Source organism: Mustela nivalis (assembly GCF_964662115.1).
Source record: "Mustela nivalis genome assembly, chromosome: 12".
NCBI classification, from domain to species: domain Eukaryota; kingdom Metazoa; phylum Chordata; class Mammalia; order Carnivora; family Mustelidae; genus Mustela; species Mustela nivalis.
The window spans coordinates 1182664-1201158 of record NC_139031.1 but is presented as its reverse complement, the minus strand read 5'-3'; the positions used below and the strand labels follow the sequence as shown (position 1 = coordinate 1201158).

General features: G+C 61.8%; 1 protein-coding gene across 3 annotated transcripts in view; it reads right to left on the bottom strand.

Annotated features, from left to right (window-relative positions):
* The window catches only part of PTPRN2 (protein tyrosine phosphatase receptor type N2), a 684967-nt gene that overhangs the window by 36537 nt on the left and 629935 nt on the right, over positions 1-18495 (bottom strand). For all 3 annotated transcript variants that reach the window (XM_082692928.1, XM_082692930.1, XM_082692929.1), the window contains 2 exons: positions 17179-17326; positions 5276-5349 (listed from right to left, as the gene is read on the bottom strand). In XM_082692928.1, the coding sequence (XP_082549054.1) occupies positions 5276-5349; positions 17179-17326 (222 nt within the window). The remainder of the gene's footprint in view (positions 1-5275; positions 5350-17178; positions 17327-18495) is intronic.

The window sequence follows — 18495 nt, the reverse complement described above, 5'->3', positions numbered from 1 at the left end:
CCCACGAAAAGTTAGCTCCTCTCACACGGACGCTGGTTCCCATTACCCGGAAAGGGGTGCCGGCACCTGGGTCAGACTGGGGGCCTGCGAGAGTGGGGTGCGAGCCCTCCGCCACCGATGAGCCCAGCCTTCCGGCCGCGCATTTCCCATTCCAGTCCTACAGGGCCAGGCACGGGGCTGAAGACAAACAAACAGCAGAATACGCCGTGGTGGGCATTCTGGCTGGGTGGTCTGTCCAAGCACAGCCTGCTGGTTGCGACAGAGGGCGTCTGGCTTCAAGTACCTTCCTTAGGACATTTAATTCAAAGACGTCTAAGCAGGAGAGCGCAGGGAGAAAGGGACCCAAGGAACAAAGCCTGGAGAAGGAAACTGGGGGGAGCTGCCTTCTGAGGGTCGAACGGACAGCCCCTTCCCTCCCGGGACTTCCTGGCCCCCTGTGCACCCCGGACGGACGGCACATGGGGAGCGGACTGGGCCTCGCGCTGGAGCCTCACCTCGGCGCCAGGCGTCCACTCCAGGTCCGCCCCTGATTCTGTCCCCTCTGGAGCTAAACTCTCCAGATACCAGGGTTTCAGGAGAGATTCACAGTCCTCTGTGCTTAAAGACCGTAAGAAGACATTTCCCAGTACAATGAAGACAGGAGGCGTTTTCAACCACATGTGGTTGTGTGGCAGCCCATGGGGGTGTCGGCTGTCCACCCCACAGCCGCGGAAAGGCCCGACCCCGCCCTGGGGTTGACACTGCCGCGGAGGCGCCGGCTCGGCATTGGGGCGTCCTCGCAGAGACAACGGCCGTCAGCACACGCGGCACGGGGCCCACCTCGGATTGCGCGGCCCCTGGAAGAGCGGAGGCGGGTCAGACCCACGGAACAGCCGTGGGACGCCGGCGGGGGCTGGGCGGGAAAATGCTTTTTCTGCCTCCGGTCTGTGAGTCCCGATTAAGACCGGACCTCGTTTTCAGAACGCGTGTTTGTGGGGGCGACAGCCATGTACAAACCCCCCGTCTCTTTCCAGCAAACGATTCTGCGTGAGAAGTCAAACCCCGCCTCCTTTTCAAATGTGGGTTTTTGCCCAAAGCAATTTCGAGAGCACCACGTTTAAAAATGGTCAGTGTGTTCAACCTGCACCCGTAGCTGCTTTCAAACTGGGAAATCTGTGATCAACAGTAACAACCCGAGCAGGGCTTCAGGAGGGTCAACAGGCGACCCACTGTGGCTGGCGTCCGTGGTCCGCCGTGGCAGGGTGGCGTGGACAAGGCCCATGGTCTCCCAGTGCCCCGGGCCACGGCCACGCGGCTGCCACTTGGGGGACAGCGGACAGGGTAACGATCACAGAGTGGGAATGTGTCACCCACCGTTTAGCAGTAACTCACAGACGATTAGGATTATTTCACGCTGCGCACATTCTGTTGAAGAGAAAATAACTCTGGGCAGAAGTGCTTTGTGTGTGCAGCAAGTATCAGGCAACAGAAGGCCTTCTCACAGTTCTGTGCAATCTTTAACCCAAAAAGAGTAAAGCAGATACTTGACTAAGTGAACAGGAGCGTATATTTAAGATTTCCAAGGTAGGAGGTGCTCCCCTGTTCTTGGCAGGGAGCACGTCACTCATGTGCACGTCTGTTCACACATATCTGGAAGTCAGCAGCTCTGTCTGGGCCCCGCGGTCAGGGCCGTGAGGCGGGGCAGGGTGGAGGGGAGGCTGCACACAGGAGCCCACGGCCCGTCGGCTCTGGGAAGCCACGTGCCTCCCTTGTGCGGACTCCCTTGTGCGTGCTGTGGGCGGGTGTTGCCGGTAACCTTGAGGCTACTGGTCAAAGCCTGTGCGCTTCGCACCACGCCCTCAGGTGGCCTTCTCCCCCGTGGATTGTGGGAGACAGAACAGCCCCCCAAATCAGACACGACTTACGCCCAGTGACTGCATAGCAGGCGAGGGCCATGGGGTGCCGGGTCCCAAGTACGACTCACACCACCATGTTGCTCTCACGGACTGTGTTGAATCCACTGCCCGTGTGGCTGGCAGCACACAGAGACGTGTGTTCCCTCGAATTTCTAAATGCACAGGCCCCGCAAAGCCATCCTAGCCAACCGCTCCAGGCTGTGCAATGCCAGTTAGTAAAGGGGTGCGAGTGGCTTTCAGAAGCTCTAACCTGCGTTACAGACTCCGCAGCAGTGTCCCCCGTCGTACGAACAAAACAGACTTTTAACCTCAAGCACTGAGTGTGCCAAGACCAGGGACCCACGTCCTGAAGCCTGGAGAGCTCGGGGGAGAAGCTGGCGGGCTGCCTGCTGCTGCGTCCTGCGGGGACAGCCAGCTCCGTCCGGCACAACGCTTGTCTTGACCGCAACCCGGGGAGTGGGGCCCGGCCTCTCACCCCGAGCTCTCAGAGCGCAAACGCGCACATATTCCTTCTCTGTTCCTATCCGGCTGCCCCTGCATCTGTTTTCTCTAAACTTTAGAGCAGACTTCACAGGCCATTTTCTTCAAAACAAGTGAGTGTGAAGCCAGAGTTTTCAAGTCCATTTTCTAGATACCCAGTCTTTGTAGGGAAATTCGCGGAGAAACGGTCGTTCCCGTGGTTGATGTGAGAGAGGCTGATTTAGGCACTGAAGCTGTTTTCATAGTTTTTTCTTCTGAGTTGGGATTCAAGTAAATTATAAAGTAAAACACACACACAGAGCTGCTTGTGTGTAAGTGTTTTCCGAGAACCAGAGAGTCGGCTCCCGTATTTGGCCCGTTTCTATGATACTCATGACACCGCACCGGTCACCCTTTCCGGAGGGGTCCAGGTGCGCCCCTCACGTTAGTTAAATGTGCTCTGAATTAAAACATTCAACAACTTTATCTCCCTCCGTACACAGCGGAAGGAAGAGGAAGTTTATTTTCAAGCGGGGGCAGTTTCAGACCCGTCCCTGGTCACAGCGTGTGGTGTTTCGAGCTCATGGCGCGGCGGGTGTGTTAACGACCCACCTCAGTGCGCATCCTTGGGAAGAGCCGGGCGCCCCCCGCGCCCCCCGCGCCCCCCACGCTGGGCGGGAGCACGTAAATCCCGTTTACTTCCAGAACCTGCTCTCAAAGCCACGCCCCCCGTGGCTGGCGCGTGGATGACTTCCCCGGAGCTCAGTGAGGACGACGGACAAACACGACGGATGTCGTGGCACAGCCAGGGTCGTCCCCGTCCAAGCGCAGCTGGGAAGCTGGTCATCGCCGCCCCCCGGTCATTTCAGAAAGGTGCCCCGGTTCATTCTTACGACCCAAATGCGGAGAAGGAGAATTGTGGCGTGAAACGAAGTAGAAACATGAAAGATGGCCCAAGTCCCCTCTCTCCTGGCCTCGCCTCCCGCCCCGAGCCCCGCCCCGTGGGGTCAGGGTTGGGGGTGTCATCCCGTGTTTCCCACAACGGACGTGCGGGGTGTGGGAGCAGCTCGGGCCCCATGGGAGTGCCAGGCGTGTCCGAGGAGGACACAGCTTCCGCACGGACACTTCTCTTCAGCCGGAGATCACTGGCGGTGGGACAGTGGGACGTTGGAACCCGTCAAATAGGTGGGGCAGTGGGGGGAGGCTGGACGCGCCCCAACTCCGAACGCTCACCTTTTAGCTTGAAAATAACAGCTTGGCTCTCTTCCCGGCCCAGTCACATGCCTCACGGCCGGGACGAGGAGCCCAGCGGGGGGACACGGTGCTCCAGGCAGATCTGCGCTGCCGGCACTGTGGCCCGCCGCGGGGGACCACGTCCAGGCCCTCACCGCGGCCTCCCAGAAACCCCGCTCTACCCGCAGGAGAGGCTGCACACCCGTGAGGCTTTGACTTGGTTCTGAATCAGCACTGACAGAAGCTACTGAGCCCAGTGGGGCATTTTTTGAGAGACTGGCTCAGGATGGGAACCTGGAAGACACGAGTGCGGCCAGTCCTTGCGGTCTCCCTGCACCGGTGGGGACAGCCACTCCTTACCAGCAACCGCGGGAGCCGAGGTCTGGGCTCAGAGGGAGGAGACCGAGCAGCGGACCAGCCCTTAACCCGCTTTCTCGCGGTGAGGACGCTACGCTGTGCTCCCGCTGTGCACCGACAGGGCCAGGGGACGGTCTCTGACCCACGGCACCCTGGGCTCCTAGGAGTATGCTTACACGCCGGGCGGGCCGGAGACACACGGAACCAGCAGCTACTAGAAGGTTCTGGAATCACAGGGTGAACGTCCTCAGGGAAAGCCTGCTACTGCCAGAACGCAAGGTTTTGTCAGGATGCCGCAGGGTGTGTCCCCAACCCAGACGCGTCACCGCCTCCCTCGGACCCCCCAGGTCACCGGCAAGCCCCCCGAGCTGGGACGCTCCTCGCAGTGCTCCCCTGAAGGCAATCTGAGGCTTTCCTGAGACTTCCCGATGCCTCCCTGGTGACCAACGTCGATGCCACCGTTTATGGGGGGAGGGGCAGGGAGGGACACACCCAATGTCCCCCCGAAATCCCCGCTCGCTCCCAGTCCCTGCCATCAGCCACGCTGCCCAACACTCAGCCGTGGAGGCGCGTGTCACCGGCCTCCCACTTGGATCACTCGGACTTCACCTTGAGAAGCCAGCTGCGCACCGTGTAGGCCTCTGACCCGTCCCCTCTGGCTGCTCCGACCCCCCCTCCCACCGCTCTCCCGGGGGCTCACGCTGGCGTGGGCTGCGCGGGATCCTCTGGGTGCTGTGGGTCATGGGGGTCCCCGGGGTTCTGTTTGCAGGACGCCTGGCCTGGGAGGCACCACCCCGCGCACGGCTCGCTGCTTGTCCTGGGGGCTGCACCCGGAAACAGCCGCAGGGACCAGCCCGTGCGTCTGCCTTGGTGCCGCCAGCCTTTCCACGAGGGCGGGGCTGGGGACTGATTGTCTCCGCTGCCCCGGAACACACAGGGAACAAGTGGGTCTGGAAGGGAGAAACGCCCCAGATTTTCCTGAAAGCCGTGGGTTCCCGTCAGAAAACCAGCGGCCGCTCTTGCTGGGCCCCCAAGCGAGGGCGCCCAGGACTGCTCTTGCCTGGGGAGGCCCCGGCCCAGGCCGGCTGGTTGAGAGGACTCACCTGGTTAGGATTAACGGCCAGGTGGAGCCTAGTTGGCTGGCAAATACTAATGACCTGGTTCACCAGTCATTGGTTGAGCCCGGTGCCTGGCTGAGACTACCTGGCTCCCTAGTCACCGGCTGAGGCAGGTCACCCGGTCAAGACAAACCACTAGCTGACTAGTCACCCGGCTGACACCATGGAGGCTCGCGACTGAAGACGGGTGGGGCCCCCGGGGCAGGTACTCACGATGGGGCTGGCGTTGATGTAGTCCGAGTTGCTGTGGCTGTTCTCGGATTTCAGCAGGATCCTGGAGTGATCGTCTGCAAGCAAAGACAGGAAGTTAGAGGAGCGCACAGGCCGGTGTCCCCAGGGGCCAACTAAGGGGACAGCAGACACCGAATGCCCTTCGAGGGCTGCCAGCTGCCATGCTGCTGTCCCTCCCTGGGGCTCTGCGGAGGCCACTATGGGTCACACCCCCCGCCCCGTCCTCCATTCACGCTCCTTCAGCCTCGGGGTGGAGCAGCAGGGGGTGTGGCGAGGACGCTGCGGTTCCGGCAGAACGCGGTCTTCTGGGCTTTTCTTAGAGTCCGACACCGCGGTTAGGGGTTCCGCTGCAGGATTTTCTCTGGGGTCTCCCTTCAGCCAGCAGACGCATGCGGCCGCACACAGCAGACACGTTTCCACGTGAATACCCAGGAATCAGGCAACTGTCCTCTGTATACAATTTTGTGGTCTGGAAACTGTTCCGCTCTGGAGATGACAGTTTTCTTTTCTTTTCTTTAAAGATTTTATTTATTTCACAGACAGAGACCACAAGTAGACTGAGAGGCAGGTGGAGAGAGAGGAGGAAGCAGGCTCCCCGCTGAGCAGAGAGCCCGATGCGGGACTCGATCCCAGGACCCTGAGATCACGACCTGAGCCGAAGGCAGAGGCTTCACCCACTGAGCCACCCAGGCGCCCCACAGTTTTCTTTTAAAGAAAGAACAGAAGAAATAGAAAATGTGGCTGAAGACGGAAGAGGGGTTGTGCAGGGAAGTCCTCAAGCGCGCGGGCACCTGACGGACGTGGCAACCAGACGCCTCCCGGGACAGCGCCGCGGGATCGCCACCGCTTAGTGCGTTGGGCCCATGAATTAGTCTTCATCCTGATTCCGGAATAACCACCCGCCTGCGCACAGTGACATCCCTCTTTGCCTATTTCCGGGAACTTCCCGAGCTGCACCCTCAGCGGCACGCGGAGGAGGGATGGCGGGAAGCAGGGTGGTGCCTGCTGGGACTGTAACCGGCTCAGGGGAGGGACACCCACGACACTCCCTCCTCCTCCCGCCTTCCCCGGATTGCGGCCTCCTTCTCCGTCCTCCGCGAGGCGCAGCTGAGAACTGAAGGCCCCAGACCTGGCGGCTCAAGCCTGTTCTCTGGGCTCCAGTCAGTGCCTCCGGGCGCCACACACAGCCCCACCTTCTTCTTCTGAGACACGAAAGACAAGCTGGCTGGTGCCTTGGAAGCCAGGGACTGTGAGTGTCTGACCTCAGCCCCGCACCCCGCAGAGTGTCCGTTCCGGGCCCCCAACCCAGAGAGCCGCTCGGGCAGTCGGCAGGGAAGCCTGCAGACCGTGCCGCGGTTTAGACGTCTTTCATTTCTCTAGAAGGTTTTACTTAAAAAATTTTTTTTGTCAACAACTCTGGGGCTTGGAAACTTGGCGAGTCCGCTGGACGGGACGTCATCCCGTCGGTTCTCCTGAGATCCTGACGTTAGCTGTTTTCCAGTAAAGATGAGATAGATGAGGAACGTCGAGAGATGAGGACGGGCCACGCGCTGTGTGACAGGCTGACGTCCGCGTAAGGTCTCTACCCAGAGGTGCTTGGAAGGCGTTTATGACGGCAGCTGCGGGGCGGCCCCTACGGCGTGAGTAATGATACAAAAATCCCAGGTGCTCAACGCCTCGGGTTCCTGCACACACTTACTCTTGAGACAGTGAAAATTGGCCGTGGCAGGAAATTGAAATAAAATTGACCAGAAAATTCGGTCAACTCTGACACCTAAATACGCCGCAAACCCTCCTGTGCAGGGTAAACGCAGGGCGCCGGCCCCGTGTTGCTCCCGCCTCTCCCGCAGCTGTGACCCGCAGCTCGGAAGCTTCCGCTCAGCCCTGCACGCTCGCGCAGTCACTGAAGGAATCTGGCTGACGGCTGAGACTCAGGCAAACCGCCCCAAAACCCACTCGCCCCCAAGGACATACGAAGTGTGTGTGGATCGCTGTGTCCAAGGGTTACAGGACACTCACGGCCGGTGCCTCGCCGCACAGATCCAGCCACCGGGACAGAGAAGCTTCAGCGTCCCCCCCGCCCCGACCCCTTCTGGCCCTGGGATGCCGGCAGCCGTCAGTCACCTTCGAACTCCAGCCCCCTCCCCTTCCTCTTCTGTCTCCTTATTTTATTTCGACTCAATTAGCCAACATGTAGAACATCGTTATTTCAGGCGTAGCATTCAGTGGTTCACTAGTGACGCGTAACTCCCACTGCCCGTCACAACACATGCTGTCCTTCGTGCCCGTCCCCCGCGGGCCCCTCCCCTACCCTCCTCCCCCCTGAAACCCTGTTTCCCAGAGTCAAGGGTCTCTCATGGCTTGTCTCCCTCTCTGACTTCTTCCCACCTGTTGTCTCTCCGTCCCCCATGATCCTCCGCACTAGTCTTTACGTTCCACGTATGAGCGAAACCATGTGATCACTGACTCTCTCTGCTTGACTTACTTCACTCAGCACCATCTCCTCCAGTCCCGTCCATGTCGGTGCGAAAGTTGGGTGTTCATCCTTTCTGGTGGCTGAGTAATACTCCATTGTGTGTACGGACCACATCTTCGTGATCCATTCGTCCGTTGAAGGGCCTCTTGGTTCTTTCCACAGTTTGGCGACTGTGGCCATTGCTGCTATGAACATTGGGGTACAGATGGCCCTTCTTTTCACGACGTCTGTATCTTTGGGGTAAATACCCAGGAGTGCACCTGCTGGGTCATAGGGAAGCTCTATTTTTAACTTTTTGAGGAACCTCCACACGGTTTTCCAGAGTGGCCACACTGGTTGGCATCCCCTTGTCCCAACATGAAAGAAGCCTGCGTTTGTGCAAGGCCATTTGGTTCTTTAGGATGACAGGCTGCCATCTTGGTCTGCTGGGTTTCTGGATGAAGTCGCTTTCCTTCCCTCACCACCCTGTCTCTCGGCTTACTGGCCTGTTGCGCGGCCAGCAGACTGAGCCCGGCCCCGGTTACACTACGCCCATGAGGTTCCGCAAGCCCCGGGGACGCAGGGCAGTGCTTCATGCACACGTCAGGCTAGAGACCGTGCTGTGCTGCTCAGACACGGGCGCAGTTTCTGCAGGACACTCTGGGTCTCCCGCTGCAGCCTACACAGGATTCTGGATTTTTTAAAAAGCGGCACTTTTGGCTGCTTCTAAAGGGTTCCAGAGAGCCTTCTGGGGGCCCTGCCGCGTTGGAAACAGGTTTGCCACAGCCAACCTCTGGCGCCGTTGATCGCAGCAGTGGGATCCCTCCCGATGGCCCGAGAACCTTTTACAAAGAGCAGAGTCACGGGTGAAGGGACGGGCGGGGTCTAGGGAGGAAGAACCGCAGCGCCCGATTTCTGGCCTCAGGGGGCACGCTGCGAAGGCCCCAGACATTACCCAGCCGGACAGGTGCAGGCCTGGGGTTCGCTGGGCGCCCTTCACGTCGGGCTGCACCCTCCATGCGGACAGCTGAGGAGACAGGCCGTTTGGCGTGCCCGAGCCCGGCGGAGAGGACGGGCTGCGCTCCGAGCGGCCCCGGGAAGCGCGGTTTCAGCCGTGCTTGCTTCCTCTGGGCCGCGCTTTCCGAGCCGCCTTTGAGTCTGGGACAAAGACTGCGAACGCCTCAGAGTTCCGCTGCCTCCACCACACACCTGACTTTGGCAGCAACACGCTCATTTCAAGGATAACGGTGATCTGGTTTTGTTTTTAATGCGGGGGCGTCAGGTGGCTCATAGGTCGAGCGTCTGCCTTCGGCCCAGGTCATGAGCCCGGGGTCCCGGGATCGAGTCCCATGTCGGGCTCCCGGCTCCTCCCTCCCCTCATTCTCTTTTTCCCTCACTGACTCTCTCTCCGATATCTTTAAAAATAAGATCAGGCCATCCGAACCTCCTTCTGAAGCAGCCGGAGCTGCCCCGGAAGGGTTGGAGCCCAGCAGAGGGACGCTGCCGTTGCCGGGGGGCTTCGATGGGTTGGGCAAATCTCAACTATCTTGTGGATTGCTTTTTCCTCTTCGTCTTTTTAAAACGGCTGACGTGGGGGTCAGTGAGCGCTAGGACGTCAAGCTGCCAGCGGAGTCTGGCTGCCTCCAGTCTGCGTGGCCCGGCAGGATCGCAGGGTCCCTTGAGGCCACTTGAGCACGCCGGAGGCGCGGGACAGGGCTTGTGAGCAAATGGTCCTCGCCCTTGCCTGTACTCCCCTGACTGAGCACGGCCCGTGGGAACACGCACCCTTGCCCCGGGAGTAGACATGGGGGCCCCAACTGCGGAGCGAGGTCGCATAGCCGTTATCCAGGGAAGCTCAGCGGCGTCCACGGCCCCCAGTTTCTCCTCAGATTTCGCGGGTCCGTGGACCGTCTGGCGCACTGGGAACACTGCCCACAGCGCTCTGCTGCCGCCACCTCCCAGCCGCTGAAGCTGGTCTAGCGATCCCGGCCAGTTCTGCATGGCAATGTCCTTGCTGATTTGGACTTGGCATTGTTGAGCAAAGCTATAGACGTCTGCAGACTGGTTTCGAGACTGAGTAGCTACAAGCTACAAGCTACAGCGTGCTTCTTTGCAGACCCGGGAAGTGGAAGACCACAGTGAGGTCAGGAAACAGGGCTGCTCTCAAGCGTAAGTCCTCCAGAAAGGTGGTTCAAGCATCTTCCTGTGGCCTTCCCTTCCTCAGTAAGTAAGCGGGCGCTCTGCTCTCGGTAAGCGTGCTGGAAACCCTTAGCTCAAACTCTAAAGGTCTCCAAACCTCCAGAAGAAAGCAACAGGGTTCCGCTCAGCGCCCCTCGGGTCCGCACACGATGCTGCGTCTGGGTGGTCTCCGTGGTGAGACCCCAGTCAGGGCGCCCTCCCGCATCCAGAGCGTTCGCGGCCCATCCTTCCCCCCTGCCCGTCACCCAGCACAGAGCCTCGTGTCGGCCTCCAGCTCCGGATGCAGGCAGGGGAGGTCTCGGAGCCCCAGGACGGCCTGGTCGGCCTTGTGGCAGCCACATTGCCACTGGTCTCTCAGAAACCAGTCCCCATATCGGACGGGCAGCTTGCTCTCCAGGGGAATGACAGCACAGAGGACGAGGGCCGGTCCATGGCAGGACAGCCGCGCACGGGCCTCGCACGCCACCGCACAGCCCGGGGACAAGGCACCTGTGTGCACGGCGTGTGTGCAGAGCACGGCACAAGCAGGAACTGACCCAGGGGTTCCTGGTGTCTGGGGCCTTGCACTGACCACCCGGCCCCTGTGGGATCAAGTGTTGACCCGACTAACCCTTGTCTGCTGGCGTCCCCACCCCAGGGCGCTCGGGTCCCACGTGGAGTGTCTGGTGTCCTTACACGGAGAGGCGGTCGCAGAAGGAAGACAATGTGGGAGACGCAGAGCCAAGCCTGGAGCAGGGGCTGAGAGCCTCCGACGTCGGCCCCGGGGCCGAGAACTGCCGCCTGCTGTCGCTGCTGTGGCCTGTGGTCTGGGCGCCCCGGGCCGCACACGGGGAGCTGCGTCTCCGTCCCGCTACAGCTTCCGCACAACTGACTGGCCTTCCCCTTGCCAGGCTTGTCGCGTGTTCTCTGACGCACTTTCCCCGTCTCTCGCAGCAAGACCATCAGGAAGGGGTGCTGGCAGCGGGAGAGAATCCGGATTCTCCGAGAGCGCTCGGCAGAAGGACGTGGGGTCGCACCTGGAGCCCGGGCCGAGTGGGGGAGCGGGCGCTGGCCCTGCCGGGACGCGCGGGTGGCCCGCCGCGGCGAGTGGCAGGAGCGCTCTTCCCACGCTGGTGTCGGGGCCCCGGCTGCCGAGCACACTCGCAGGGCGCCACGTCCGATGCGGAGGGCAGAGCCGAGGGAGGCAGTGCGGCCGGCATCTCGTGGGAACGGGGCCGCACGCACACCCGTGACGAGAGCGGACGCCACGCGAGCACAGCCACGCCATCCGCACGATTCTGCTGAGTCTTGCAGCCGGCGCCCACGGATGCCCCTCTGCTCGTGTGCGGAACCACGGCACACACGTGGCCGGGACGAGGGGATGCACGGCCGCAGGTGGCGGAGGGCGCGGCTCCCGCAGCCCCGGGGCTGGCAGACACACACATTCGAACAACAGAGCTGGGTTTGTGGGGAGCACAGCTGCCCCCAGAGCACAGTCCCACCTGCACCCATGCTGACCGGGGGGACCAGAGCCCCTCGGGGGTGGGCGGTGGGCCCAAGCCATCGTCTTTGAGGATGGTCCTGACATCTGAAGGGGACCCAGGTGGACAGAGTGTCCCCCGACCATTGGCGACGCCGAGACAACATTATTACCCCCAGCCCTTGCACACTCGGATGCTTCTGGAAAAGTAACAGAAGAGAGCACGGCAGGAAACTTGCTGATTAACGTATCAGAGCTGGGGAGCAGCTCCCAGACACCCCACAGAACTAGCCCTTTCCACGGGGGGAAGGGGTGTGGCCCTGGGGACGGTGGACCACGAACGGACGTGGGAGCAGCTTCTGGCTTCCTCCGACCCTGCGACTGGGCCCGAGCGGCCAGCACCTGGGGGGTCAGAGGGCGCCACGCAGGCGAGGTCAGCATTCCTGCTGAGGGAAGGCCGTCCGTCAGCGTCTCCTGGGCCTTCCCCCGCGCGACGATGTGAGCGCTCTCCATGGAAACGGGGCTGAAGTGGACGAGGAGAGGGTGGGAAGCAGCGGGGGTGGGGACGGGAAGTGCCGCTTCGAATCCTGATTTCCCGAGGTCCCGGGAGCCCACGGCGGAGCGTTGCTACTCACCCGCACTGACTTCTAATGAGGAAAGCATCGCCGAACTCACGGCAACCTTGCGGGGACCGTGGCCAGTTCATCCTAGAGTGTCAGGGCGCCAGAAAGAAAACGCCGGCTGGGGGACAGAACTCGGTTCCAGACACCTCGAAGGGAGCCCAGCCCCCGAGACGGGGTCGCTCGGCGTCCGGGCCCCGAGGGCATGGCTGCAAATATCCCGGGTAACGAAGGGACAGGCGCCCAGAGCGCAGGACGTGCGGGATTTCGAAGGCCACGTGCGGTCGTCCATCCAAGGAAGGGGTCACGCGAGGGCGCAGACCTCATAGGAGGAGCGCAGGGAAGGCTGACGCCCTCCGTGGGCTGATGGTGGAAAACAGAGGACGAGGACCGACCGCCGTTTCAGCTGCGTTCGCTTAGACTTAAAGAGCTCACCAGGTACAAAGCCTCTGGTGCAGAGGAAGCCATGTTAACAGGCGATTTGGAGAAAAGGTATCCATTACGGCTCTGCCTGGACCATCTCTTTCCAATCCCGGAAGGGCAGAGACGGGGTTGAGGGATGGTCGGCGGAACTGCTCACTGCAGTCCGGTGATCGGGCTCAGGCGTTCACGAGTCTTCCGGAGGCCACAGAAGCACGCTCGCAGCTCATGCTCACGGCGGCCACTGGAGCTGTGGAGACTGGCGCGGCCGCTCTCAGGCCCACGGCGCACTGGGCCCTGGGGCTTGGCTGCGAGACCCGAACGGGATGGGGCCAGCGTGGGGGGGGCAGCAGGTGAGCGCCCCGCGGACCCGTCGGGTCGGTCAGACTCCCGGCCGGGCCGTTAGCAACGCCGGAATGGGAATGTGGTCAGTGGCTTCATTAGGGACGAGTCACGTCAGAAAACAAAAGGGGCTGTTTTCACACGACGCACAGGAGGGAAGCTCCACCTGATTACGTCGTGGTCCCGCACCGCCATCCGCAGGTGCCCGCGGTGCTGGCGATGGACCAGAACGAGAGACTCAGCTTCTAGCTGTAGCGACAGGGTTGTAGGAACGTAGGAGAATGGAACATCCTTATTTTTAGGAGGCACAGGCTGAAGTATTTACGTGAATGTCACGATGCCTAAAGCTCACTTTGCAAGAGTTCAGCCAAAAAATGGGTAAAGCACGAACATGACGAGGAAAATCGGCATCAGACTTGCCGGGAGCTGGGTGGTGGGTTTGCAGGCCACCGCCCAGTGGTCATTTCTACTTGACTGTTTTAAAGCTTCTCCAATAAAACTTGTGGAGGAAAGCCGTGCCGCCGGTGACGTTTCTTTGCCAGGGCTCCTGGGCATGGGAATCCCTCCTGGCCGGGTCTCGCTGCTGGCAGCCTGGGGTCACTTGCTTCCCCTTCTTAACCTCTGGCTCTTCTACGGACAATGGGGGACAGAGGACCGGAGCCTCCCGGGTCCACGTCTGCGGCTTCCAGCCCCGTGTCTACATGCAAGTACTGGGTGAGCATCTTGACGTCCCCAGGAAGGCCTAGCAGGGCTGGACGTGAAGCCCTTGCTCTCCACGGGCCACCGAATGTCCCGGCCCAGACCTGGGTCCGCGTGGGGGGCCTGGGTAAGGCAGAGCCCGTACTGACCCCGTCGGATGTATTGTTATAGATGGAGACACATAAATCACGTCTGTCCAATGTGCAAATGGCAGAAAGCTGACGGGAGACGGGGGAGTGTGGAACCAGAAATTGAGCTCTTGGTGGTGGTGAGCAAGGATCCGCGGACGGAGCGGAGAGCAAAGTGTCTCAGTGGCACCTCGCTGAGGACGGCTGTGGACGGGCAGGGATGGGGTCGGGGGCACGGGGTGGGGACGGGCAGGGACGGGCACATCCGGGTAACAGAGGAGACGAGCCGGCCTCATGGCTCGTGGTGTGCGTATGGCAAGGTGGCTGTGGACGGGGCAGGGAGGAGCACACCCTGTCTGGGCAAGGGAGCCGGGGCCTGTCCGGAGAGGGTGGCCTGGGCTGCTGGCAGGCAGCGTCGCGGCCCCAGACCTCACACCCCCAAGGTCAGTCTGTTCACAGCAGCGGCGGGGAGCGCAGGGAGCAGAGGCAGCCGGGCCCCACACAGCCCCTGAGCCTGCGACCCGGCTCGGAGCAAAGGAGGAAAGGGAATATAAAATCCGAGCTGCGAGTGGTCGAGCCGAGCCGACAGTCACTGCAGCTCCTGACCTGACAGCCCAGGTCCCGGAGGCACAGGGGGCCAAGGACAGCACTCCTAGGGCCGCCTCAGGACATGGCCTTGTTTCCTGAAACGTTGTTTTTGCCTCTACCCGGCTTCCCTTCGAAACAAAATCCAGCCCTCTGCCCTAGGCGGCACGGCTGCCCAGGACGGCGTCTGCCTGACGCGGCCGGAACGTCTGCCGGGGCGTTTTCCTCAGCTCCGGGAGGCGGAAGAGGTGCCTCAGATGGGCCCGGACGCAGAAGGAGCGAAGGCAGGTGGATGGCTCAGGGGCTGTGCAGGCTGTCCGGGCTCCGGGGAGCCACGGGGTCCAGCTGTGGGAGTCCACAGACGCCGGCCGGCCCGTGCTGTGGCAGTCAGGCCGTCCGCTCCGGCCTCCTGGGTGGAGGAACCGCTAAAGGGCTTCCTTGCGTGGACAGGTGCGGAGGCAGGAGGACAGGAGGCCCCGACTGCGGGGGTCCTGCCTGGGGTATCCAAGGATCCGTCAAACCCAGCAACCAGGGAGCTCGGGGGAAGGGGCAGGGCGGGTCATGGCACAGGAAGTGGGTGCTGGGAAAGCCGGCCCCGGCTCCCTCCCGCCGTGTGGGTGCTGGGAGGGGTGGGTTCTGTGCTGACGGCCCCAGCCCCTGCCCATGGGCCCCGCACTGGCTGGCAGAGGCCGGAGGCACGGGGAGCCGATTCTGTGCCGTGGGGAGTGTGCGTGCCGGGCCACAGGAAGCAGGGTTTCCGAAAGAGGAGGCAGTTATCTCCGGTACAGTCTGGCAAGACCAAGACGGTCCACGCCCCCCCCCCCCCCGCTCAGGAAGGGGCGCAGGCTGAGATCCGACGGGAGGACTCCCCGACGAGCGAAGACGGCCAGAGGCATGCGGACAGGGCGGTCACTGCAAACGCATCTGCGCCAACAGCGGGCGGTCCCTGCCCCGACTTCCCAGACCAGCACAGCTGCGCCTTCAGGACCCGGACAGCGAGGAGCCCGGCCAGGCTGCAGGACACCAGCCGCGTCCCCCGGTGCCACGGGAAGAAGCAAGAGGCGCCTGTCACAGGGCGGTGTCAGGGCCCCACGGCCTTGGGACAGGACACTCCACTGTCACTAAGGTCCTGTGGGCACAAGGGCCCGTGGGCAGCTGCCGTGGTCTGGGTTTCCACTGTGGGAGGGGCGCTGGAGGAAGAAGAGGCTTGGAGTTGTAGTATTCACCGTTCGGGACCCGTTAGTCCCAGTAAACAAGCAGACCCCAGGGCTGCTCTGGGTAAGCCTGCTGGGCGTCCGTGTGCCCCAACCGCTGTGCGCCCGAGGCTCGGGTGGCAGCCTCCCCCCGTCCCTGGCCAGGTCCTCTTTGAGCCCAGCGGCCTAGCTAGGGCCTCACACCTCCCAGCCTATCTGCGGCCCCTGCACACAGTAGGTGCCTAATAAATATTTTAGTCAGTTGGGGTTCTTTGTTGCTTACCTTCTAAATATAGAAGCTCCTATTTTTATGTTGCTTTTAAAAATTTTTAAAAAGATTTTATTTACTCATTTACTTGAGAGAGAGAGCAAGAGATGAGGAGGGGCAGAGGGAGAGAGACAGGGAGAGAGGGAACACAAGCAGAGGCAGAGAGGAGGAAGCAGCTTCCCACGGAGCCGGGAGCCCGATGCGGGGCTCGATCCTGGGACCCTGAGATCTTGACCTGAGCCGAAGGCAGACGCTTCCCTGGCCGAGCCTCCCAGGGGTGTGTAAAACCCCCTCTTTTTAAAGCCCATCACGGAAAACCCTCAGACCTCATGGAAATGGAGGGCCTGGTCTGAGCCTCCAGGGAACTGTAGAAAAAATCACTCCCGGAAGGGCCTTCGGATGTCAAGGGTCTGTGGTGCCCCGGTCAGTGTTGAAGGCAGTGCAAGGGGTCAGCTTTTAATACCCTGACCTGTGAGCCCGGTGGGACTTTTGCCATTTACCATCAGCACACGTCCCTCGGCCAGTGCCAGGCCAGGTGAGGGGGACCATCCGGAGCGTGTCGGGGGGGGCCCGTGCAGGCGGCAGTGCTGGCTTCCGGAGCGCTGGGACACAGTGTGTGGGACGCAGAGTGTGGCTTCGCTGTGTCCTCCACAACGTCAGCTGACCAAGAACATTTTCCTATGTTTGAAGTGTGCTCGACGGTTCTCGCCTGCGGGTCCTGGGACGGGTCCTGGGTCACTTGCGCACACGTCGGCCGCACACGCGGGCAGCCTTCCCAGAGCCTCTGTTTCTGGCAGCCACTTGGGTCCCAAGCGCACCTTGCACGTCTGTCCTCTCTGCAGAGGGTCCCTACCTTCATCAGGCTGCGAGCCTGGCCTGAAACCTGCCGGAACACGGGCTTGCTGCGTTTCTTGGCCAAGTGGCTAAGAAAGGGTCCTGGCAGCCAGGCAGGGGCAGACCAGGCCGGTCTGTTTCCGGCCTCTGCGTGGGCCTGTCTGTCCGTCCGAGTCACACCACGTACAACACGTGATCTAAGACCGTCTCCTACTGGATGCAAGTTGATTAAAGCGCTGGTCTCTCTCTGCGTCCGCTTCTTGGTGCCGATCTGCGCAGAGAGTGGGCTCTCCGTGACGCGGTCTCGGCACGCGGGAGGCTGGTGGGCATCTGCGGACCCTCCCCCACCCCGGGCCCACAGCACCGACTGTCCTCAGGGCCCAGAGCTTTCCAGGATGACAGGAGGATTGCAGTCAGACGAAGGGGAGGCTCCACGAGGCTAAGAAACGAGTCTCCAACCGCACAGCAGCAGGGCAGATGGCGAGTGTTCACTGGGGCCCAGACGCCCTCAAACCAGGACCGTGCCCCAGGACCACAAAAGAATCCACCGACTCTGTCTCCCGGCTGGGGACGGCTGCCCAGCCACGAGCACCCGCAGAAACCCAGGCAAGCAGGGGACGGCGCGGCGGGCCCCGCCCGGCCCAAGTTCCCCTCCCCTGCCCAGAGCAGGGCCCGGTACGTACAGGTCAGCACCGCCGGAGAGCGGTTCTTGGGCACGTTCTCCTCCCTCTGGGCCACGAGCGAGCTGTTGGGCTCGGCCTGGTAGACACAGAGCGCCTCCCACTCCTTCTCCAGCCGGTTCTTGTTCTTCAGGTGGTCCTCCATGTAGGCCTGCAACGGAAAACAGAGACTCAGGGGCGGCCGCGGACGGTGGGTCCTTGGCATGACGTAGGACACAGGGCGCAGCCCACACGTCCCTGCGCGCATGCGTGAGGAAGCGGTTCCCCCAGACCCGGGAAACGCACAGGCCCGCCGGACGCCCAGGGCACGGCGGGCCCTTTACCTGTTTCGCTGGTTGGTTCCCGGGTGTTCGCGGCGTGTGTGTTGCAGGGCAGAGCCCGGCATCAGGAACAGCCGGGCATGGCGTGGCCCCGTCAGCTATTACCAACTGACGGGCAAAGAGAAGGATGCGCCACAGACCCGATCTGATCAACCGACCCGAAGCCGGTGTAGACAGCGTGTCCACACGGTGCCGTTTCCCTTACAGCTGACCTACTTTTCTGAATCAAGTGGGTGTGAGGCACTGAAGACAAGGGCTGCTCTGACGTGTGCCCGGCGTTAACCAGCGTGGGGTGGCCACAAAAGACAAAACAAAACCAAAACCCAGAACAACGGCACCGATGTCCTGACCCTCGGCTGCTCAGATCTTAGTCTTTCCAGGCACTTGTCTCTCGGTGGCGATGGCCGGAAGTGGATGAGGAAATGCTTCCGGAACATTCCCTCCCACAAAGACAGCCCTGTCCGAGCATTCTCACCAATGTGTGTAGCTGAGAAACGACCGTGGCTTTAAGGAAAATCATTTCAAAGGACCAAACCCCAGCGGCTTTATTGTGCCCAATAAAGCCCACCCTGGGACGCCGTGTTTGTGGGTCTTTGGTGTCATGTGTGGACACAGGTCTTCGGCCCTGTCCACATACAAGATGAGACACGTGCACACGAGTCCGGGTCCCTGGTGTAGGCACCCCATGCCCAGGGAGGGTTGGCCCCGACCCCCTGCCAGCCCCTGCCGTCCTCTAACCGTGGGGAAGCACGCGTGTCCCGCTCCCGCCCCCGCGCAGGCCAGGACAGGACTGCCCCACGCCTGCCCCACGCCTGCCCCCCAGCCAGCCGCACTGGGCTCGGGGGCACCACCTGTTGGACTAGAGCTGACTCGGATTGGTTTGTGTTATTCACTCAACAAACAGCAGCTTATCCACAGCGGTCCACAAACCACGGAAAGTGCCGTAGGAGACAAGGCACCGCCCTCAGGGCTGCCTGGCCCAGCGGGAGGGCCAGCAGTG